General features: G+C 43.0%; 1 protein-coding gene across 1 annotated transcript; it reads right to left on the minus strand.

Moving 5' to 3' along the window:
• Positions 1-1,401: 1,401 nt before the first annotated feature.
• On the minus strand, positions 1,402-8,809 carry LOC117778385 (angiomotin-like 2a). Its single transcript, XM_034613888.1, has 11 exons — positions 8,578-8,809; positions 7,317-8,121; positions 6,578-6,746; positions 5,052-5,196; positions 4,860-4,949; positions 3,930-4,225; positions 3,648-3,823; positions 3,457-3,555; positions 3,141-3,337; positions 2,739-2,864; positions 1,402-2,199 (listed from the first exon to the last, which is right to left on the minus strand). Exons 2-11 carry the CDS (start codon positions 8,033-8,035, stop codon positions 2,114-2,116), a joined length of 2,103 nt encoding a protein of 700 aa, XP_034469779.1. The 5' UTR covers positions 8,036-8,121; positions 8,578-8,809; the 3' UTR covers positions 1,402-2,113.
• Between the last annotated feature and the right edge of the window lie 15,771 nt (positions 8,810-24,580).

The raw sequence follows: 24,580 nt of genomic DNA on the forward strand, positions 1-24,580 counted from the left end.
GTGTGAAAGCTTCCCTGCCGCTGCCATATTCGAGATTTCACACACACGTTGCATGTGGAGAGATGACTGGTGACCCATGTGACACCAGAACATTCATTCTCATTGTTCCACTGCGTTGCTCAGTCTCTTTGTCAATGCTGCTCGAGTGCGACATTTGCAACTGCATGTGCGAGTTCATGCACAAGTGTGTGTGAGTGAAACCTATCCTGAAACAGATGCCACATAGCCAAGCTCTCTTGCCTTCACATCCAGCAGCATGTCCTGAAATAGTCCATAAACACCTTTGGGCGTGAGTCAAACAGGAGGCAATAAAAGCATTTAGGAATGCAGCCCGTTGGCCAAGGTGGATGCGGCAGCACAGAGACATTTTTGGGAAAGGCATTAGCAGTTAATCTCGGAGAAACCTGTCTTTGTCACATATAGGGTTACGTGTCCCCATGAGAATGTGATCTATGTCAAGCATGCTCTTCATGGCCAGAGGAGAACAAGAGAGCAGGCCATCCGAGAAAGTTGAACCCGAAAGAATGCGGCTCTGGTATTCATTAATGAAGAGCACTCTTCTCCGTGGTGCAAGCGAGAGGACAGGAACGAGGAGATCAAGTGACGACGTGAGACAAATGTGGTTCAGGACATTGACCAGAAAAACTTTCTGTTTTTTGTTTGTAGCAGCAACAGAAAATCCCTTTTTACCAAGAGGAAACTCACGGAGCCAGTTAGTGTACATTAGAATATTTTATTGCTTTATGAAATGTTGCATGAATTCAACTGTAAAAACCTTCATACTGTTTGAAGTTCACAGAAATGCCTGTTTGAAGTCAACACTTGGTTGGTTGTGTACAGCTTAACATGACCATGATTGTCGGCACATAACTTACAACAGACGTACAAACATAAAACTCTTTGGCGTCTTTCTCAAAGCACTATTTTATCTAAAATAACAATACAAACATCTGTATAAAATATATAATAACAGTAATAATTATAATAATATTAATAATAATTAACCTGTTTGTTAGTTCGAAACTAACGGTAAACACAAAACCAACACGGGTGTCGTTTTTCGACTTTTAGCCCAAGGTGGCGACCGAACCAGCAGAATCGCCACGTCAGGAAACACACTCGCATACTGAAACCACACTTGCAAACATACACCGAGAAGGTAATTAAAAAAAAAAAAAAAAGATGAAATCAACACCCTCCCAAAATTACAAACAACACCAGTTCTGTCAGTTTGGCAACAACATACCAAATAGTCTTTTTTTAATATATTATGCATCTCACTGTTCACACACACACACACACACACACACACACACACACACACACACACACACACACACACACACACACACACACACACACACACACACACACACACACACACACACACACACACACACACACACACACACACACACACACACACACAAATCGAAGCCTTGGTAGAACCAGCCACTCGGGCTCGATGGACATGGACAGCGAGCGTTTTAAATCAGCAGTGTTTATCAGTTTAAGTTATCGAGCGAGGGGGGAAGTCTGCCAGATAACGTCCATGTGAGGGGAATGAGGTTTTTCCAGATTAACATTTTTCTGAAAAGGAGGGGGAATGCGGGTCACACAGATAACCTTCTACTGAATATTTATCATGAGAACATGAGGCTTAATATCTGTGGAAACCAGATAAGATAAATAGATAGCTTCTTATTTCACCGGATGGGGAAAAGAGATAAAAGAGGGAATAAACGGGGGGAGCAGCAATTATATATATATATATATATATATATATATGTATATATATATTTATATAAATATTTTGGCATACACTCTGTGAGAACATTTTGCCCTATTACAATCCACAATACTGTCCAAGTACCTCAGAAGATTAATCTCTTCTCACACAGCCAGGACCGACCGCCTGCAGCTGTCCAGCTTAGTGAGAGTAAGTGAGTCGGAGCACAGCTCTGCCTCTAAAACCTGAAAACAGTCTTTTTTCGTGCTTTGGCCTCTTTCCACAACATTCTCGCATCCGAATATTATTATATCTCTTCACAGATTCTCAGAATTGCTATTTTTCCCTCCTTTCTTCCTCATTTAAAATCCACTTCTCAGTTCTTTAAATGAAGATTTCCACCGCCTCGGACTCCAACTCTTCCAGGCCTCTGAAAGGGTTAAACAGCAGCTTCTTAGGAGCTTCCTTTTCTGGAGAAACCAAAAAAAACAAAACAAAGAGTATAAATAAGTGGATAAATGCTTTAAGGCTAAAACAGTGGAAAAAAAATGTCCTAGATACAGCTCAGCTATCAGTGAGTAAAGGTTAACAGAGATTTTCCACAGTCAAACAGAGCGCTCTGGTAAATGTGCTCAGTCAACAGATCCACATTATTTCCTAACCATGCACATTCCTCAAGGCCCACATTATGAACCATGACCTGCACAGACGCTATCTGATTGGCTGGTTAAGCAGCGGCATGGTTAATCAATGTGGACGTCCATGAAGTTGAGGTCCAAAGCTCCTCTCATGTAGACACAAAAGTCTGCTTACATGCAGTGTGTGTGTGTGTGTGTGTGTGTGTGTGTGTGTGGGGGGGGGGGGGGGGGGGGGGGGGGGGGGGGGGGTTTCATGCTGCGCTCCGCATGCGTGCAAATCATTTATCATTCCAACTTTTATAGTGAGAGCAGTGCTGGATTATTGGCCCTTGTAAATAAACACACTCGTGCATATTTGATAGATCACTCACCACTGTGGAGCTTAGTTGTGCTGGCAGCCTCACTGGTTCCCCCCGTGTGCCGCTCTAGCGTTCCAGGTTCGGACTGAGCAGAGAACTGGTGGTTTGGCAAAGTCTGATCGTCAGAAAGACTCTTACCTAAAGGAAAACATCAGTATCTGTCAACACCGGTCTCACAGAGGAGGTTACGTATTCACCCCAGCACTACACAAAAACAACAAAACGGATTTCCATGAAACTTGGTGAAAGGAAGCAGTAACAGTCAGGGAAGAACTCTTTATACTTTGGTGCAGATCCAGAATTCTTTTTTCCCGCTTTGGGAATGAAATGAATGGATCTTGATGATGATAGTTTAATCTAATTACTTTGCTTTGCTTTTTTACTGCCCCCCCACATTGACGTCATTCTTCTCACCTCTACTCTTCGTGTTGCTCGTCATGGTGCTGATGGAGGGGGTGGAGGAGGCGGGTCGGAGAGGGGCCATCACTGCGCTCAGGTACTTTGCTCGGGGACACAGCTCATCCTTACGCCCCTGGTCCTGGTGCAGCCGCTGGTTGAGGATCTTGATCACAGCGTCCTTTTCCAAGATCTGAGCGTAAAGAGCACGGATCCTGATGCAAAACAGAAACATGGAAACACAAATCAGAAAGCAGGAAACCCAACGGTGACAACAACTCTTAGTGCTGTTATGATTTATAAAAGTAAAAGGAGTTTGAACATTAGTAGTCACCTGTTCTCCATCTCCTGATTCCTGTAGTCAACTGGCAGGTCTTCGTTGAAACTGTTGTTAGAGGAGTGGCAGGGCGAGTGGTTAATGATGGTGGTGTCTCTGTGAAGGTCGAGATTTGAGATTAGATTCAAACGAGCTGGAAAATGTATGTTTGCATGTACACTCCAGCAATTATCCAGCCCCATCTTTACCTCTGGGCAGCGGCAGTGGCAGCCACCTCCATGGCAAACTGCCTCATGGTGCTCTCCTCCAGGTACTTCTGCTCCCAGCGCACCATGTCGGCCTCAAGCGCCAGAATCTGCTCCTCACGCTCGCGCAGACGCTCTTGCAAGGAGCCCATTGTCACTCCTGGTGGCTGGGATTGCCGCTGAGGTGGAAAGTGAAACAGACAATAGTTAGGCGAAAAGAAGAAAGAAGAGAAACTGAAGCTCCTGTGTTACAGATCGAATCATACAGCGATTTGCTAAATGTACCTGTTGTGCCCTCAGACTCCTCAGCTCCTGCTCTAGCCGCGTCCTCAGCTTCATCTCCAGGCTCTCCCTCTTCTCGCAGGTGGACTGCAGCTGAGCCAGCGCACTCTGAAGCCTCTCCACCTTATCCACATAAGCCCTCTTCCTCCTCAGCGCCTCCTCGAGCTGGCGGCCCCGTCCTTGGGCGTCCTCCAGGGCCTCCTCGAGCCCCTTCGTCCTGACGCTCTGCTCCTCCGCCGTGGCTCGCAACCGCTGCACTTCTCGCTCGACGCGCTCACGCTCAAAGTTCTGTTCCTCATCTGAAACAAAAAAATATTTATATATATAAAAAGGATGCATGTTTGATTCATGCGGATTTGATTTTAATAGTGGTGCTTTACAAAATGTAATAAAACAGATGAAAATCACTCCACAATTCTCTTGAGTCTAACCCCAGTAAGTACCAGGGTTGCTACATGGTGGCCAGTGTTCTTCATTTAGCGAAGCACTCCTGGAATGCTGAGAGGAAGGAGGAAGGGGGGAGAAAGGCGCCCTATCCCTTTGACCCACATAGCACAGAGCATTCCTCATCAAGGCCATACAAACACCATCACTCTGCCCGAGTCCAGTTCCTCAAACAGACAAACATAAATCAAACTAACAACAGGTGGGGGGGTGGGCGCTCATTTCTACGACTTCCACCGCGGCTCTGTGATTTAGAGCCAGTTCCCTTCGCAAAGAGGTGCGTGGATCAAACTGCCCATTAATAAAGCCTCCTTACCAAATAAGCTGAGGTTATGCAAGTGAAATTCCTGCAGGAAGTTCTATAAGCTACAAGAAAAAAAAAGGGCCCCATGCTGCGTTAGAACCCAGTCCGGTCAAGCATGTTGATTACAAAGGAGGATGTGACTGAGAGGTGGGGGGGGATCTACCCAAACAAAGTGACATACTCACTTTGCTCGAGGAGTTTGGCCACGATGTGCTGGTTGTGATCGGCTGCTTGTACTTCTTTTGCAACATGCGTTCTGGCATTGTCCAGGTTTTCTGCAAAGCAACACAATTTTTAAATTAAAATTGAAAACCATTTGCACATTGGAGCTGGTTTTATGGCAGGCTATGTTGGTGGATTGTATTTGGTGGATGTACCTCTGAGGTCTCTGTTGAAATCCTGCAGCTTCCTGATCTCAGCCACCAGCCTCCTCCTCAGCGTCTGCTCCAGGTTCTCTCTCTTAGTGCTGCCCTGCATCAGCGTCTCGTAGGCCTCAGAAATGCGCTGGATCTCCTGCTCCAACTGAAAGGAGGGAGAAAAGAGACAGAGGTGGAGGGGAAGGATGAAGGAGGATTATGGGAGAGGGAAGAAAGGAGTGTGGAAACAGGGAAGGTAGAGAGGAGGATTTTTGGGGTTAACCTACTTCACATGTCAGGGAGGAGCTGGAATGTTGATTCATGTTGTTGAGCACATAAATATACTGTACGTACGGCTGCATTTGTGACTGTGTGTACACTGTACACTCAGTGTGTGTGTGTGTGTGTGTGTGTGTGTTTGTGTGTGTGTGTGTGTGGTATAATTCTGAGAAGGAATTCAAGCCCGCACCACTCCCTGTGAGACTGATTTATATCTACATTCCTGAGGGCTGATAGCTCTAGTTCCAGGTGTGTGAGCGCACAAGAGCGCGCACATACACAACACACCTCAAGGTTAAAACGCACACAAAGACTCACACACTCACACCCGCACAGAGGTCTGGGAAGGATGCCAGCGAAGGGAAGGTGTGCATGCCTGTGCCTGGGTTGTGGAAACGGCAAAGAGACACCCACCATTACAGCAGTCACACAGGCATGTTTACTCAGGGCTGCGGCCTGACGGAGAAAACTTTCCAACCCTGGCAATTATCATTCTTTAAGGCTGAGACAAGGCAAGGGCCATGTGACATAACTCCAGCAGAGAGTGGATTGGATTTTAAAAAACATTTGTGAAGGTGTCCGGTGTCTCTGAAGCAGTTTCCAATGCATTAAACAAGAAAATGTCTTATTCTCTGGCCCGTTTGGTCGGAGCATCACGCGGTAAAGGCAAATAAAGAGAGCAGGAAAAGAATAAAAGTGAAAAGGGGGAAACGAAAAAACAAAAGGGACCTTTCACTTTTTACACAGCAGCCCACCACCTGCCACGGACCCCCCCCCCCCCATCAGCTGTGCATGGCTCACAACCGCATCGACTGCTGTCGCACAAGCCCTAGAAAATCTATGGCCCGCCTGGAACTAAAGCGCACACGCTCTCTGTGGCCTCCACTGGGTCAGCTAACACAATGAGAGGAGTGTGTAAACACAGTAGCAAGGCTGCGACCTCTTGTTTGTGCCTCTATGGTTTGGAGGTAGCAGCTGCTGATCTCATCTGTCCCGTCCAGATGAGGGAGTGTGCCTGGAGTTGGATGTCAGGGCGACAACTGTCCACTGGGGTTGGGTTTCACAGACAGGTGGCTGTGATGGAGGATTTCATCTGGCCATTAAGCGAATAAATAACTTTGGCGTCCTTTCATCTGAATTCAGTTCTTGCCATCTTTTTAACTTTTACTCCTATATTTGAAGGCCGTACTTTGTTATTTGAAAAGAACCTGAGTATTTAGCATGTAGCGTGTCAGTTGTGTTCCAAAGATTGTCTGTCAGGGTCTTACCTTCTGAATACGGCTGGTCTTCTCCCTGTGCGCCTCCAGCTCTTGCCTCAGCCTCTCATTCTCCATCAGCAGCAGCTCCACCTGGCTGGGCTCCTCCAGGCCAGCAGGTGGCAGGCTGCTGAAGGTGTTGTAGCAGGGGACTTCGGCTTGCTGACCAGACTGGACATACCTTACATGAGAGAAACATTATTAAGTTAAAACAAGCTCGTAGCTCAGTAATGAATCTGAACTTGTAGCCACTCTAGATGAAGGAAAGAATAGTTGGCGCAACGAGCTAGGGTCGATATAAAACGGGGCTATCGGGATTTTTTGGAGTAAAGCTTCTGAAATATAACTCTATTCCTGTCTTATCACCAAGCAGCCGGGCTGACTCCGGTGGCTGTGAAGAATGCAAAAGTCTATAAGAGGAACATACTTGTATAAAAGAATCCAAGGCGATGCAAGCATGTGAAACTATCCTGTGACAGTATGCCAAGCATTGCAAACACCTACAGGGCTGGACTTGTTCTCCTCTAAGTATTTCAAGAAGGAAATGTGAATTGGTACACGGGCTCCGGAGTGATTCACACGGAGAAGTATGTGTTTACGCATGTGAAACACAATGACTGATTCCTGGGAGGTGATTACGCGACAGTCTCGTACAAAAAAAACTACAGCACAGAATATTATGTCATGTAACAGTCATTTAAAAAACATGCGATCACACATCATGCCATGTCCCTGGAACTCCTCTATGTACCTGTGCTGATGAACCTGCACGGGCTCCTGGACCTGGTGAGGGATAAATCCTTGGCTCTGAATGGGGGCTGAGTACTCTGGAGGAGGGCAGTGTTTGCCCAGGCTCAGCCCGGGGCTTTGCAGGGCTTGTGGGGTGTAGTAAGGCAGCTCTGGGAAGCTGTGAGAGGTGCTCTTGATGGCCTCTGCCTTAGAAGCTAAATCACTCCTCTCCAGAGACATCTGCATGTGATGCTCACTGAGTGACCGCACATGGCTGCACTTCAGCTCCACCAGATCGGCCTCCTCGTGGAAGGCCCCATCGTGCAGGAGCTTCTCTTCATGGAGCTGCCTGATTGGGCCCGTGGGGGCCCAGTGCGAGGCCAGATACTGCGAGTGCACCTTGGCCTGCTCGTAGGTTGGCAGCTCCTCGCCGTGCAGCTGGATGAGCTGATAACCACTTTCTGAGTGGTGGTCTCCCTGGTGCTCCTGACCCTGAGGCTCCTGCCTCGCAGAGAGCTGAGGGAACGGAGGGTCCTCCTGGGTGAGACTCTCCAGGGAGGATCGTGGGCTCCTGCCCATGTCACCTCCGCTGCTGGGTCCACTGTTGCTCCCGCTGCCTCCACGCAGGGCCTGCTGCTGGATGGCTAACAAGGTGCGGGTGTCTGTGGGGTTTCCATAGCGAAGCTGCTCCTGGATGAGTCGGTGCAGGACCGTGCCAGATGGCTCTTCAGTGGACGACATTCTGCTTTGTGTGGGTTATTGTTCTCTGGAACGACCGGTTGGGCTCCTTCTCAGTATGAAAGTATAGAAATAAACCAGCTGTGAACCTGGAACACAACAGGAGGAGAGAAAAGGGTAGAATCAGTCTGATGATGAACAGATGAAGAGATATATAAACACATACTAGATTCAAAATAAACATGGACTTTGAACACAAACACGTTTTCTTTAAAGTAAACTTCTATGAGGACCTATTTGAGAATGTGTTTAATAGTAAAAGTATCATATGAAAGTAGTGAAGCTTCGCCAAACAGCGACAGCACATCGATGTGGAGAGGTTTTTCCACAGCAGGCAGAAAGTGCATGCGCCATAAATTCCGATCTCACGGGGGAGCAAAACCCGCGTTTTAAATAACTTCATCTCCGGTGAATAACTTTTTTAATTCCGACATCACACCACGATGTAAACACACAACACGTGAACGTTGAACTGTCGCGACTTTGATCGGGTTTTTTTCGCTCGGTTCTCTTGTGCTAAAAAGCAGAAAAGTCGCTCCTCTTACCAGCTCACGCGCTCATCATAACAAATCCCTCTCCTCGGCGTCGAAGTAGAAAAGTCGCAGTAATCCCACTTCTTCTTCCTCTTCTTCCTCTTCCTCTTGTTTTTAACATGAGTTTGTTGGAGTCAGACGCGTTTCATCCTCCTCCCCCACGTCTCTCTCTCTCTGTGTATCGCTGTGAAATGATTGTGGAGAGAGCAGGCGGCGATAATAAGTAACCGAGGAGGGACTGAGGTCGGAATGTGAGGAATGTAAAACGCGAGGTCCCTCAGGGATCAGAGGAGTAAAACCACACGAGAGGAGGAGGAGGAGGAGGCTGCAGTGTGTCCGATCATTAACAATGAGGAGGTTCAATAGAAGAAAGAACGATGAGGGGCATTTGTTTGGGGAAGCAGTGGGTTCATTATAATGTGTTTGGGAATAAATGCAGAGGAAATGCGAGAAAAAATGGGGTTTTGTACGGTGGCCCTGAAGCAGGCAAATTGACAAAACAAAGGTAAAATAAGAAAACACAATGATGGAATAAACAGCAAATGGGAAATGGAATGAGGAATAAGGAAAAAGAAACACAAGGGAAAATAGAAAAAAACAACAAATTTATAAAAACACAATGAAAAAAAAACACAATGTCAAATAAGAAAAAACAAAGATAAATCTTAACAAAACAATGACCAATAAGAAAACAAAACAGTAAATCACAAAACTAAACGACAATTGATCAAAACACCAATGTGTATCACCTTATTTCAAAAAGAAATTTGTAGAATTTTGTTAAGTAAAAAAACAGTAATATGCTAAATGTCCCCGTCAAAGTTATATTATCAATTACTGGATGAATATAATTGATGAATCTGTATTTTACTGTGCATAATTTATTATAAAATGATCGTATGTTTTCTATGCAAAATCTAAAAGTAAGGTCCCCCTTTAAAATGTGGCATAAAACATAAATACTCTCTTAAAGGCCCAGTTGTGTAGTGTTTTTTATAAATACTGTGTATTTCAGTGGCATAGGGAAAATGAGAGAAAGCTCCTTTAGTTAATATCTAGTCTTATTTGTTGTTTTACATTAATTATTCTTTTAAAGTAAATGTCGACTTGCATGCTTGCCTCCAGATAAATGTTTTGGGCACGTTCAGCTGACGTGCTGTGTGCTCACTGAGATTCTCGTGATTGCACCATGTGAATTAGTGGACTGGGAGTGTGTTCTGAACAAAGTGTCTCAAGTAATTTACCCGTAATTAACAGCAATTAATGTTTAAACGTTCTATCCAAGAAATATCCGAGGAATGTATTCCAAAAGTTACAGCCTCCTTATATATAATGTTAAAATGGGGCTTAATTTAATTTCCTTATATTGCTGGGCACCAATGGATCATATTTTACAAACTAAATGGAGAAGCAGCATAAAAGTAGTGTAAAATGGAATAACTCAAGGATCCTAAAAATGAAGTTGTTACCTCTGGATTCATTTCATACCTTTCTAATTCCACAAGATGTGTTCTATGTGCGACCTTGCGAGTTACAGAAACAGGAAGTACAGTTATCTCTGCTCTCCGAAAATGTGCTTACATGTAATTTTGGTGGCAAATGCAACCCCTTGGCCTCCACTGTAGGTTGGTATGGGTGAGTAAAAACTATCTGTGCAAGTGTGTTAAGGCAGTGAATGCCTTTTTTGTGTGTGTGTCCCTGTGGTGTGTGTGTGGCAGCTGTCTCCTGGAATCTGAGGTCGGCGCTTGCCCCATTACTACAAACACAGCGGCTCTTTGTGCACATCATCGCACTACATGGTTCAGAACAGTGCCTGGAGAATGCCACACATGGGCACTCCCTCCCACTGAGTTGCTGGTTCAAGCCTCAAACATGCAGTACGTGCACAGGTTAAAGATAATTAACCTTCCTTCCAGTCAGTACATCATTTCATTAGTTCCTCAATTCGTTTTGGTTTATGCACCTTCTCCACATAATAGACCCGACCACAACACAGCATCCAATCCAGAATTTCCCGCCTCGAGGTAGAACGCAAATCTTTATGACACACTCTATTTCTGTCTGAGCAAAAAGACAAGACAAAGCTATTTATTACCTGCTCCGACATAACTGCTGATATATTGAGGACTTTAGACGGCGACAACGAATTTTACTGTGGGCCCTTAATTGCCGAGATTTTAGTCCTATGCTGATCATATCTCTTGGCAATAGAGGGAGAGAAAGACAGAAAGAAAGAAAGAAAGAAAGAAAGAGGAAGGAGGACAGATTATTTCCTGCCTTTGCATTGTCTGAATTTTAAGTCCAAAACCAAAGAGTAGGTCAAACTTGATCAGAATAGAAAAATAGATGCGATCACAGCACGACAGGCCACCATCATTGATTGTTATACAGTATGTGGCTGATGGCCTCAAGCTGATGCGCTCATTACACTCAAAAATCTATAGGCCCCATGAGATGGTATTGATGGTATGTGTTCACAATCATCTCACCGGCTCTTTTAGCCTCCTTAATTAAGCACACACACACACAGACCCGCATTCCCGTCATGTTTCGGATGCTGCGTATTCTTAAACTGGCTCTTTTTAAAACGCATGCAGACACGGCGTCTCCGTGGGCGGCACTCACACGGAGGCGACTGGTCAGCAGAGAGGAACATGTTTGTGTTTCTCCTTCACATTCACACTGTGGAGCAGCTCGGTCTCCACCTTTTTAAAAGTCTGCTCATGTCATTTAACACCACCTCACGACTTCCTCTACTCCCTCCCTGTGTGTGTGTGTGTGTGTGTGTGTGTGTGTGTGTGTGTGTGTGTGTCTCTCGGTGGACAACGCCTCTGGCCATTTTGTCCTCCATTGTATCACACTTCCTGTGAACTTCCAGAGGAATGCAGGGCCGACCCTTTGAAAATTATGGATGCTTTCAAAGAGTCATTACAGGAGATGAACATCTAAAATGGCGTGCCACAAAAATTCCTCAGAGTCCGTCTGAAGGTGCTGAAGGTTTCGGGAACTGCTCCTTGTTTGTGAGGAGCGGCAGCAGTGAGGAATATTTAAGGACACCCCGCCAAATAAAACACAATTGTGTCGTTGCTATATACAAAGTAAATACATATTGCCTCTGAGGTTTGGGTGGAAACATGAGCACAAACGAGGAAACAGTGAGAGTACACAAACTACCAGTTACACAATTAGAAACAGATTCTAAATTTACTCTGTGTGTTAAAGTCAGTATGAAAATGTCTTTGTCGAAGGGAGGGAGGCAGGAAGACAACGTGTGTGTGTGTGCGTGTGTGTGTGTGTGTGTGTGTGTGTGTGTGTGTGTGTGTGTGTGTGTGTGTGTGTGTCTGTGTGTTTGTGACAGAGGGGGAGCCCTTAAACGGTACAAATTTCTGTAATGATTTAAAATGAATGAAAATGCTTCCAGTATGGAGTGAATTATGATACAATGGGCTTGCTGACAGAAAATTGTGAGTCAGTATCAGCTGTCAATCAAGAATCATCAAATTACTTTTTTTTTTATCAGAATAATTACATAAGAACGACCTAAACATCTGTGAGAAACATTTATTTCACGTGTACATTGACCTTTTTGACTCCACTAACATGGAGGAGGCAGGATTTATGACCTATACTGCAACCAGCTACCAGGGGGGGGGGCGATCGAGGTTTACTTTGGGGAGCCATCATGTCGTCCATCTTTATAGACAGTCTATGTTCCCAACCTGCAGCATGAGACCACTACCAGGGCTCACAAGATGAATCTAAGGGGCTTCTCTAAGCTCTTGTTCTTCTTCCTTTGTAATTTTACATTTTCAGACCTCAGAAATATCAAAAACAAATGCAGTTGATGACAAGAAGATGGGCTATTGTTGAATTTTAATGGGTCACAAGCCTAAAGAGATTTAGACTCACCTTAAAGTAACTATATATATATATATATATATATATATATATATATATATATATATATATATATATATATATATATTTGTAAATTTAAACAGCGTTCCACTTCTTCTCCTCTCAACTGAGCACTGTCTGCTGAGCAGAGTTGTTACTCTTCTGTCCATCAAGGGAAACACTTGTTTAACCCTAATCATCATATGGAGACGACTTGTCATCATATCTGCTGAAGGCTGTTTGATTTACAATAGTTGGGAAGTAATTATATGAGGAGAGATGTGACGTGTGGTTAGCATGAAGACAAAACAACAAGATGTTTGGCATTTTCTATCGTTCTTTTCTTTCTTTAAAATCTCTCAATGACTCTGGAGCTCCATGATGGTATCTGTCTTGAGATAGAGTTAAAGTGACTGGATGTGACAGGATGCGTGTTACAGTGTTGGTCCGTGTGGGAAAGAACGAGATAGAATAGCAGACGGGGTCATGTGATACGGCGGGATTGGCCAGGAATGTAACTGATAGTGTTGGAAGGAGCGAGATGGATTCCTGTCCTTGGCTCTCACATCCACGGATGGCTTCCTCGTTCACACAATACACAATAGAAGAGGACAAGGTGCGCTGCTCTCAAGTGATATCCTGTTCTCAGGGAAACACTGACGACAGGCTTCCCATGTATTCACATTTCACTACAGATTCACTCCTGATGCCAGGGTTGGTTTCCAGATGAAATTATGTCACGATCTAGCCGAATTGAGAGTGAAAGCAAATAAATAACTTGTGTTTAAAGTGATGTGTGAAAAAAGTCTGCATGTTGCAGCAAGTCGAGCAGCATTCAAGGGAATTTCCGAACATTAGCCGGAAACAGACTTCAGACGTGAGTCACAAGCAATGAATCTGTGTGAAGATCACACAACAGATGTGTGGGGCAGTCGGATCTGGGTTGATGGGAGATGAAAGTTATTATTGTGTGACTATGATGTGGACTGAAACCTGACATTTTTGGGAAGTGGGGTTATTTGCTTTCTTTACAAAGAGTTTGATGAGAACCTTTACACCACCGATGTCTGTACAGTAAATATAAAACCCCTGTTATCTTAGTATTTACACTAAAGACAAATTGGCAAAACTTTGAAACAAATAAAGTTTTATCAAAGATGGTTTCTGTCATTATAGGTAGTTCTTATCACACTTATGATTGGTTTTAATTGGTTATTTGATGCTATTAAAACAGAGTGAAACTTCAAGATTGACAGCTGAGACTGACTCGTGATTGGTCGACCACGTGAGTCGACAGGATCTTGCTACTGTGGCTCAATCCCTCGATCGCTACTGTGCCAACTCCAAATGCCCAAGATGGCAGCAGTCGCATCCAGGATATTTAAGCTCCATTTCTGGATAGTGGGAGGAAATGGAGACACACCGTCTATGATCTTTACACTAAGCTAGGCTGCAGTAGCCTCTTAGTTGCCGTACGAATGGAGGGATGTCAATCTTCTCATCAAGATTTTTTTTTAAAAAACTATTACTTTTAGTTGACTATATATATATATCAAAATATACCACTGAGAACATCTCACCAAATAGTAGTAGATGTTGTTGAAGCAAAATGAAAATCGTGATTAAAGTCCAGCTGTCGCTTCAATTAACCCCAACTGTGATGTTCAGTTTTCAGTTCTCAAAAAGGGAACCATCAACAAGAGACCACATGCACCCAGCCCCGCCTGTCTGGAGAACCGGAAAATCCACATTTTTCTCCACAGTCATGATATCTGAGAGGTGTATTGTCCTTTGCTGTGCGGAAGTCCTGTTACCCTGCATTCAAAAGTGACAGGAAGCCTAAAGCATAAGAAAAAGCACTGATGTGCTCCCGTTAACTGAAGCTTAAACAGTACAATGCTTTTATTGACCTCTGTTGGCAGCGTGTGAAAGGCCTTTACATTGACTAGTGCGACATACGGCCGCCTGTAACTTTGTCAATAGTAATCAGAAGTGACACGTACCACAGGGAGGTGGAAGCTAATTAGAGCAGATATAACATCCCGGATGTCAGATACTACAAAAATGTTCTGTGATACTGGTGACCCACTCCCTCAATCTATTACTCAGCGGTAGTTGTTGTAAATGTTAAAACAAAGAATAAAGATTAGTCGGCCAGAAATCTACCCAGCCGTGAACTAATTCCACCAAAGAGGTTGTGTTTTTGTCTGCATTTGTCCCTCTGTTGAAAATGCATCAGCTCTGCTACAGATACGCCTGACGTCCACACTACTCCATAGTAGAGCTGCTAAAACTGAGAAGTTTGGACACGGTGTTGGCGCCGTTTTAGTTTGAAAACTCTGGGGCTGCGATTTAGTCTGGACGAGCGGAGATGTTTGGAAACAAAAAAAACGTAGACACTCACAACCGCTTGCTGATTTGTTTTTTTCAGTCACGACGTAGCCCTCGCTGATTTGTTAGGCTCCTATCACATGACCCTCCTTCTGGAAGAAAACAACCAGCATTGGCCTCGGCTACCAGTATATAATGCACGTGAATAATCAATTACAAGTGTTGCTGACCCTGTTGTCTTTGCTAACAGCTGACGGCTCTGAGACCATAGCAAATAAGGGAAGACACGCAATGTTTTAACCAAAACAAAGAGATTTTATTTAACAAAAATAATTTTCATTTAATCTAAGATAACAAAAATAGCAAGTTCAGCTAATAAGACTGGCAGGAGCGAAATGCAAGACCAACAAAAACAAAGACCAAAGTAATAAGACAAAAATCTAAATTCAAATCTCTCATCTGAAAGCCAGGATGAGAGCAGCTTTTATGATCTATCTGAGAGGCAATGGCCAGCTGCCTTCAGAAGGCCTCCAGCTCCACCCAAACCTGCAACACCGGACAGGACACACACACACACACAACAAACAACACAACACACACAAGCCCTGGCAGAGTCCCTGAGGCCATCACATTGTTTAATGCGGCACACTCATGCACAGTGTATGTGAGCGGTCACGTGATATGCGTTTTCAATGCGTGCTAGAGTGAACCGGGATTCAAACTGATACAGAGCCAAAACACAAATGTGGACATGATGAGTATGATCGATGCCTTGGTTAGCAGGATTACGCAAAAACTACCGGAGAGGTTTCCTGGAAATTAGTGGAAGGATGAGTCAGGATAGAACCTGTTACAAACGTTGTGCGGATCCGGATCAGGGGGAGGATCCACGATTTCTTCCCACTTTTTTTATCAATGCGAGATATAGTTTATTTATTTTTTTCACCAATCTCCCAGGGAATGTTGAATAGATGTTGATTTAAACAAATCTGGCATGTTTATGAGCCTGGTATTTATGAGTGTGTGCAATCTGGTGCAGATCCAAATAAGAATTTGGATCTAGTGAATTTATATGTGGTTTCATAAAGGGACTAATGTGCCTTGGTGGAGATTTAATGGGAATTTTGTGCTGTTGGGTAATAAAACCCTTACATGTTGCACCCTTAACACATGAGATTAACATGTTGATGTCGCCGTGGCAACTTTACTGTTTCTTTTTGTATCAAAACACTGTGAATACTTGGCCTGTGCTCTCAGACATATTACTCACACAGCGCTGAGGGCAAATAGCTGAGTGTCACTGTAATGATGTTCCCTTTTCCATTTTCTTCCCGTCCCCTCGTTTCTGCTGCCTCTTCTCTCTCAGCTCTCTTTGAGTCGACTATTAACTACATGTGCAGCTTCTCTGAAGTTAACTGACAGGTCAAGTGTCAGGACAGAATACAAGTCATAAAATTGTACAACATAAACTACATGCCACTGTCTGCTAGGGCCAGACGCTTGATCACTTTGTAGAGTGACTAATATTTCAGTTTTATAGTGGGCCTTAGCGAATGGGCTTCATGTATCAGTGTCTGAGAATAGAAAAAGTGGTTTTGAATCACACAACTTTTTTCCCTCATCACCACCATCTTCAGGGTTAAACTGAACCAAACTGAACATCGTTAGTCTGAGGTCCGGCCCCGAGGCCCTTTATAGACACCAATCCCAGTTGCCCTTAAGAGGTGTGAAAAAGTTTTGCAATGTTCTGCCCCGGAGACAACATGCCTATCCAAGATGAATGACACAGCAACAAGCCATGACACCCTGTCCTAAAACTGCCTTCCAACCCAGCAGCCCGCTGGCATCCTGGGAGGTCACCAGAATGCCAGTCATTCATTCGGGGCCCCAGCATGTGTTCCCCCAGCAAATAGCTGTGCTCGTCTGCTGCTGAGGCTGCACATAGCATGTGATCTGATGGCTGGCTTTGGCCGATGGCACCGTGGAAAGAGAGAGACAGAGGGAGAGGGCCCTGTGCCTGCGTACCAGCTCGACGACACTGAAAAAGGAACCAGGGGCTTTCCATGGTCCAGAAGCAATGAGGGGAATGTGGGCTGGGATGGTGAGTGCGGGGGTGTGGTGGGGGTGTGTGTGTATAGGGGGTCCAGTGAGGGTTGAGAAGAGAGGGTGAGCAGGTAGGTGACGGACATAGTAGACTGGAGAGGACCGGAATGTGATGAGAGGTGGAGGTTGGAGGATGATTTGAGCCTCTACTCTACAGTAAACTACACAATAAATGTGATTATGTCATGTTATGAAACTTAAACTAAAGATTATTGATGTATTGCCAACAGAACGGCATATTCCCCCTGTAACCCTGTTAAAATTGTTAAAGTAAAAATAGTTTAAAACCATAGTAGTTATTTCGTTACTTAAAGTACCATATGTAACTTTGGCCACTAGGGGTCTCTATATAAAAAAAAACGGCTAACTGGCTAACTGGCTAGCAGTATGTTTTTCCTTCATCATATGTCATTTGGCACAGAAGTGATAGCAAAGAAAGGTAAATACATGGGTAAAGCGTATATGACGCAATTAAAAGGCGACGGAAATTAAACATCCTGTTATACCTTGAATAAAACTGGGGATGGTTTGAACATTGTTGGAAACATTTTGGAAAATGTAATTTCACACGTCAACAAAATATATAGGTCTAGTCCTTTTAATGACAAATTGTTACATATTATATTATATCTATTAACCAATCTTAGTAATTATGAAGGTGTTGTTTTCATACTGTGTTGAAGTAGTAGTGAAGAAGACACATTCTGAGTTTTACCAACTTCAGTTTTTGACCTCAATGGATGTTAAACAACAAGCTGAGCTGATTTTACTGCAGAGTTCAAGTATCAATAATTTAACTTTAAATAAACTGAACTTAAATGGTTGCTTAGAATCTATTGGCATTCAATTCAGTTTCATTTAAGTTGCTTCTGGTTTTTATTATTATGATTATTGATGGTGATGATGATGATGATGATAAATGATGCAATCAGTTGTTCTTTTAAAATACTGGGACTTAATTTCGTTTATTAAAAAATGTTGCCACAATTTCTAGATCAGGACGCAGATATCATCCTTAAATGTTACTTTTAACAAGACACAGCATTGTTGTTTTCTTTTCGAATAGCTAACTCCCTCTGTGGCAGCTTGTTTTTCTGCTTGGCTTGTTGTGTGTCTATTGTGCAAGTCAAACAATTTATGAAAGTGTCAACTGGAAAAATCCATTATCTTTCGGATGACTTCCAATTTTGGTGTTACTACCAGTAAGTGGTGATGATTCAGCTGCAAGATATGTTAACGGTTGCAACTCAAGGCCCGCACCGACACACAAAGACTCTATTGTGTTGCCTTAAAGAAGGTCATTGTCTTATTATACACAGACGGTCTATTTTTAAGGAGGGGGGGAGAAAGCCAGGGGGGAATATCTATTCTTGTCTGAAATTAATTCAAATGGCCAATTATACAAACTGAAAAAAAAAATCATTTGAATCACTTTAAAGTTCATGAAAAGTCACATTGTGCATTGACCCAGATAAATGAAGCTGTCAGTGGATCAGCTGTGTCGCTCATATTTGTAGAAAACAGAATCAGTTGCATGTTTTTGATGCTGACTAAATATCATTACATATCTCTCTATTATCTCATTGTTCCTAATGTCTGCCACTGATCTGTGTAATCATTTGACCAAACATTATCCTTTATCTTCACCTGAATGACATCAGAACACAACTGAACCAAACTTTGTTCTGATGTCGTGAAAGTGTCAAGATTCCATTCAGCCCTCTATCGTAAAACTAAACCGAGCAGCTGTGACAACTGATTATCTTTCATTCAGAATGACTCTGGATAAGATTGTTATGATCCACGTCAGAGTTATCTCATCTACTCTTTACTAGGGACATGGCTCATTTCAGTTACATTACGTTCACTACGTTTGCTTGAACATATTCAGATTTGAAAATGCACCTCTGCAATGTAAAATCCTACATTGTTTAACAGTCAGCTAAATCATATAATTATATTTTCCTTTAATTTCTTTCACGTGCAGTAAGCTGTGAATGTACATAACGCCTTATAAAGCTTTTATAACATGAGTGCAAACAGTTGCCAATTTATACATTTAACAGCTACGGATCATCAATATCTTTCATTTGAAGTCATATCTCTAGAGACCTGATTCATGTTTGTTCAATATTTACTCTCTTCTTAGCTCTGTTTTGGTCTCCACCATAGGCTGTATAAAGATAGATGAAATGACAGCTCCATAAAACTGAAGCCAAATCCTTATTATCGCCCCCGGGTGGCTTCTCTTCCACCATACGTGTCATAAATCCTGCCTCCTCCATGTTAGTGGATGGGAGAGGACCAAACTTAAGTTTCAAAGTACACATCAAAAATGTTTTTATCAAATATGTTTCTGTCATTTTGGGTAGTTCCTTATCGCGTAATAAGTTTGGTTTTAATTTGATTTTTTAACAGCTGAGACAGACTCGCAATTGATTGAGTGCATGTACCGGCAGGACCAAGATACCGCAACTCCACTCCACGACCATTATTGTGCAGACGTTGGCTTCAAATGCCTAAGATAGTGGCACCCAGAATAATTTAGCTTCATTTATGCACAGCGAGAGGAAGTGGAGATGCTTTGTAGCAGTAGCAATAATGTGAATATGCCACTGAAATTCTGTAAACCCTATGAAACTATGTGAGGAAATCTGATTTCTATATAAAAAAGCTGGACAAATAGCACAGCTCAAATGGTCATAAAACATCTGAAATAATTGGCTGAACCGGTGTCACCTCTGAGCAGTTCCCTGTGTGCAGAGGAATGCTCAACATCTGCTCGCTTTCATTCCCCCTCATATAATTCTCGCCGGGGACAGGGCAGTGATCACAGGAGACGCTGTTAGCGCTGCTGTCCCAAAGCAAGAATGCAAACAGCGAGAAGCTCTTCCAAGAATTCCCAGTTGAGGACTTTTCTGGAATGTCCTAATGAGCCTTCTCCGCTGTGTTTACAGTTCGAGACGGATGGCAACCCTGCAATCTGCCCTGCCAGCGTATCATTATCCGGCCTCTTCTGGGGACACACAGAGGAACAGCGAGAGTTAGAGGAGTTTTCTTCTCCTCGACCAGACGTTTAGACTTTTGTCCTCTGACCAAATTACTCCGAACGGCGAGAGCAAGACGAAGACAAGAGGCAATCACAGGCCGTGACTTCTTGAGGTTTAATAAACTGCTGTAAAACACTTCAGATTAGGGAGATGTCCAGACAAATTGCTGGATGCTGGGCAGCCGCCACTGGCTTGTCAGATTAAATTGTGCTGCGGTTACTCTGTGTGTGTGCTGCGTCTCAGCTGTGTGAGTCAGTGTGAAGCAAAGTGACCATTGTTTTTGACTTGAGCCCGGTGTCAAGTTACAGAGGTGTCAGGAGAGAGAAAAGAATCAACGGTTCTTGGTAGAAAGCTTGCGACACAGCTGTGTGTGTGTGTGTGTGTGTGTGTGTGTGTGTGTGTGTGTGTGTGTGTGTGTGTGTGTGTGTGTGTGTGTGTGTGTGTGTGGTCCAGGTATTTCTCATGTTGTTGGGACCTAAAGCTGTTTACAGTCACATCACAGGGACTTGTCTTTCTTATGGCTACAAAAAGCAATTCTCCATAATTTAAATCATTATATTTGAAAACATGAAGACATGTTTTAACGTTAGGTTGTGTGTGTGTGTGTGTGTGTGTGTGTGTGTGTGTGTGTGTGTGTGTGTGTGTGTGTGTGTGTGTGTGTGTGTGTGTGTGTGTGTGTGTGTGTGTGTGCACCCCCAGCTAACAGTATGTTCTGATCTACTTCAGCGAGATCAGGAGCACAAATATGATCTCAGACTTTATTGACCTCAGACTTCTCTTATGTAACACAGGAATGTTGGAACTGAACCATCTCACTAAATCAAAGTGGCAGAGGTTACACTCTCTGAGCTGTTGTGGAAATTCTTATCAAATACCTTTAAATATTGTCTTCAAAAGCCATATTCAGTCAACTTTTGTTAATACTTTAGTTTTGCTCAGATTATCAGGCAGGTGTAGAGGCTCCTATGAGTTGTGATGAAATAAATATCAAGAGCATTTAGCGAAAAAGCAACAAGTAAAGTGCCACTTAAGTATTATCAGCAAAATACACTTTAGGTATTAAAACAAAATCAGTAAGTAGAGTGGATAAAAATGGGCAAAGCGTTGCTTGTCGGAAGTTGAGAGTTACTTATACTTATACTTATGCACATGCATCATGTATTTGATACAGTGGCCCCTCCATACATTGTGTCTCTTACAAACTTGACACTTGTGTGTGTGTGGGTGTGTGCAATATTTCCCATCTGATGATTATCAAGTACCATAATATTTGAATACTTAAGGTAAAGTACAACTGTACAAGTACAGTACTTGTATGAATGTAAACAGTCATTGCTTTGCATCCCAGCCCATCTCTCCTCTGGGTCTGTGTACATGTATGTGCCACATGCAACTGCACCTGTAATCTACCTGTTTAAAAACCAGTTAGACAGCCTGGTGTGCAAGAACTACATGTGATTTTATCCATTAAAGCTTCAGCAGGGCATCATCCCTGTAATAAAAACAAATAAAAATCTTGCTTTATCGGTGGAAACAGTGTCCAATCTTTGTGTCAGTGCCATGTGCTGTCATTACTCAGCGGTTAAAAGAAGTAAAACCTTCTGCTCTGGAACGTCTCCCCAAACAATGCAGGGCCCCTCGCAATTTCCTGCCAGCAACAAAAGTCTGAAGAGAGAGTGAGTGGTCCTGACTGGAAGTCATGCTGGCTTCACCTCTTCTGGAAACCCTCAGCCCATCAGAAGCCCAGCTGGAAGACAAAGTGGAGAACTGCCCCATGGATATGAAGTGCCAGAAAGGAGAGGATGCCCAAAGCGTGGGAATTTCACCTATCATATTTTTTCCAAGAATTCCAGGCATGTGACCAATAGAATCGTAACAGAACAGGATGTGTGTGAGTGTTTGAGGAATTTAACCTTGTGATTCCACAATCACTGACTGACACAGAAAACTACACATATACAGTGTGTTACTTTTATTATTGGTAACTCTCATGCACTGACCAAAAACTGTTATCTTAGAGATACTCACCCTTTCAAAATAAATTTAAATAACAGAAACTTTACAGGTCAAGAATATAGACTGTATATAAAAATGGATAACATGACTGCTCCCTAAAAGTGAAGCCAAAGCATCTTGATAGGCCCCTGGTGGCTGGCTGCAGTAAATTCTGCCTCCTACAGTGCATGTTGATGAATACGGAACCAACTGAAAAATCAAAGTACACATTAAATCATTTTTTTGCTAGTTCTTATCGCACTGATGTGTAAGTATGTTCATTTTTCATTTTCTAATTATTTGTTGCTATGAAAACGTGGTGAAACGTCATGATTGACAGCTGAGATTGATTCGTGATTGGTCGAGAAGGTGCGTTGGCAGAATATCGCTCCATCCCCCAAATGCACAGACTGTGGCTCCAGAAGCACAAGATGGCAGCGTTTGTATCCAGGGTATTTTAGCTTCATCCCTGGAGACGCGTCGTCCATCTTTATATACAGTCTAGAAATTTAGATCGCACATGCCGATGCCAACTTGATCATTTTTAAAGTCATTTCTATACTGTCTAAATAATGTCATTTTAATCTGCAATGTAATGACATAGATGTATAAAGTAGCTTAAATGGAAATACTCAAGTGCATGTACCTAAAACTGCCCTCAAGTGTAGTACTAGAGTAAACATGTTGAACTCTTTTACCAGCACCAGATGATTTACACACAAACACATTTTCCTCAGCCTTGTCACACAACGTATTTGTGTGGGAAATAGTTGTGACACTTTTTTTGCTCTGATGCAATCTGGGTAATTCCCAATTATATTTCCTCTTATTATTTTTGCAATACTTCTTGAGACTCAAGCTTCAATACAATGCTTAACAATTGCATCATTCACAGATCTGTGCCACCTAGTGGTGAGAAGTGGTTTGTTTTTCTTTCTTTCTTTTTTTGTCAAAGCAGAGTGGGATCTTGGAGTAATTTATCATCTTTTCCATGTGGTCTCTTGTGTGGTATGCAACTAGAAACAGAAGAAAGGTCTGTTATTGAAAGAGTAATGCAGGAGTCGAGGATCCTGCACAGTTGAGGAAACAATGTGAGCAGACTTTTTTATGCAGAAATCTTCCCCCTCAGCCAGAACGGAGATTAACAGTGCTCACTTGCTGCTATGTACACCTGCTCTGTTAATGCTCCATTAATCTCATTGCGTTAAACTGTCTTTGATTTTCCTTCTCTAAGGATGCACAGTAAACTGTTGTCTCTGATGGGGCTGGTCATGTTTCATTGAACGGACACAGAGCCCTCGAGTATGCAGGACGATTCCTCAATCATTAAGAAGTGGACTGGTCAATAAACAGATACACACATCCACATATAAACACACACACACACACACACTGGAACCAGAATGTTTCTCATCCCTCTGTTTTGGGCCTGTAGGAGCTGGGATCCATGGCAACCAAATACCGAGGGGAGAAAAATGTGCACACTGCCTGGCTGAGCTCCATCCCTCTGGCAGCTCTGCTCAAACTCTTGAATCCCATGACAAAAACAACATTCCTCATCTCAGTGATAGTTTTCAAGGAATTCCTGTTAAACAGAGGCATTTCTCCGTGTGCATACTTCATTGTATTGAAACCATCTGGTGGAACGTGTGAATGTGAATTCTCCTGCAGACCCGCACAGAGAAACAAACTGTCTTTGTGCACGTGTGGAGGTTTGCATTGTCCTTTTTTTTATCAAACACTGTACATGTGTGTGTTTATTTGCTGTCGTGAGACACTGTTCTTGTCTGTCTTCAGGCGTTTGATATGGGATTAAGTCTTCTATCCTCTCCAACACTGTCTTCCCTGAGTATACACACAGTCTCACTCACATGAAAACAAAGATGAAAAACCAAAAATGCACAGTCACACTTGTGGAGCAATGACAAATTCAAAGTGTATTTATTTCATTGTTAGAAAAATATTGCTCGGCTTTTGCAATGTCCTTTTATTCCGAGACGATGTTTAAGCTAAAAAGTAGATAAATGGGTTACATCAAGGATTATGACCCAGGTGAAACAGACAGATCTTCAGGGGCCTTCAAGGCTCCGGGTTCACAGGTTCACAGGTTTTTGTTTAAATACATACTGGTATCACTTTACCACAATATGAGATCAAGCTTTTTGTTACTCGTTAATTTTGAAGTCATGTTTTGTGGTGGCCCCTTGTGTCAAAATCTAGTTTAAAAGCTTCAGTTTATCAATATCTGACAAGGTGAATATTCCTAATAAAATTATGTTAAGTACATTTTCTACATCGTACTTTAAGTGTGATTACGCAAAAAAACTACTGGACGGATTACCACAAAACTTGGTGGAAGGATGAGGTTTGGGTCAGGAAAGCACCTGTCAAACTTTGGTATGGATTCACTTTATTTTATAATGCAAGACGGGGCATTTTTCTTAATTTCCCCTGATTTTCCAGGAACTCATTCAATGAGAGACTGTATAGGACCTTGGCGGAGGTAGTTCTTCTTTTGTGGTGGACCTCATGTCAAAATCTAGTGTTAGGTGCTTGAGTTTATAAATGCTGCATATTCCTAAATAAACCTGCGTGTACATTTTATACAGTCCCATAAATTAAGTGTCATTTCGGCAGAG

This window comes from Hippoglossus hippoglossus, chromosome 17 (assembly GCF_009819705.1).
Source record: "Hippoglossus hippoglossus isolate fHipHip1 chromosome 17, fHipHip1.pri, whole genome shotgun sequence".
NCBI lineage: Eukaryota > Metazoa > Chordata > Actinopteri > Pleuronectiformes > Pleuronectidae > Hippoglossus > Hippoglossus hippoglossus.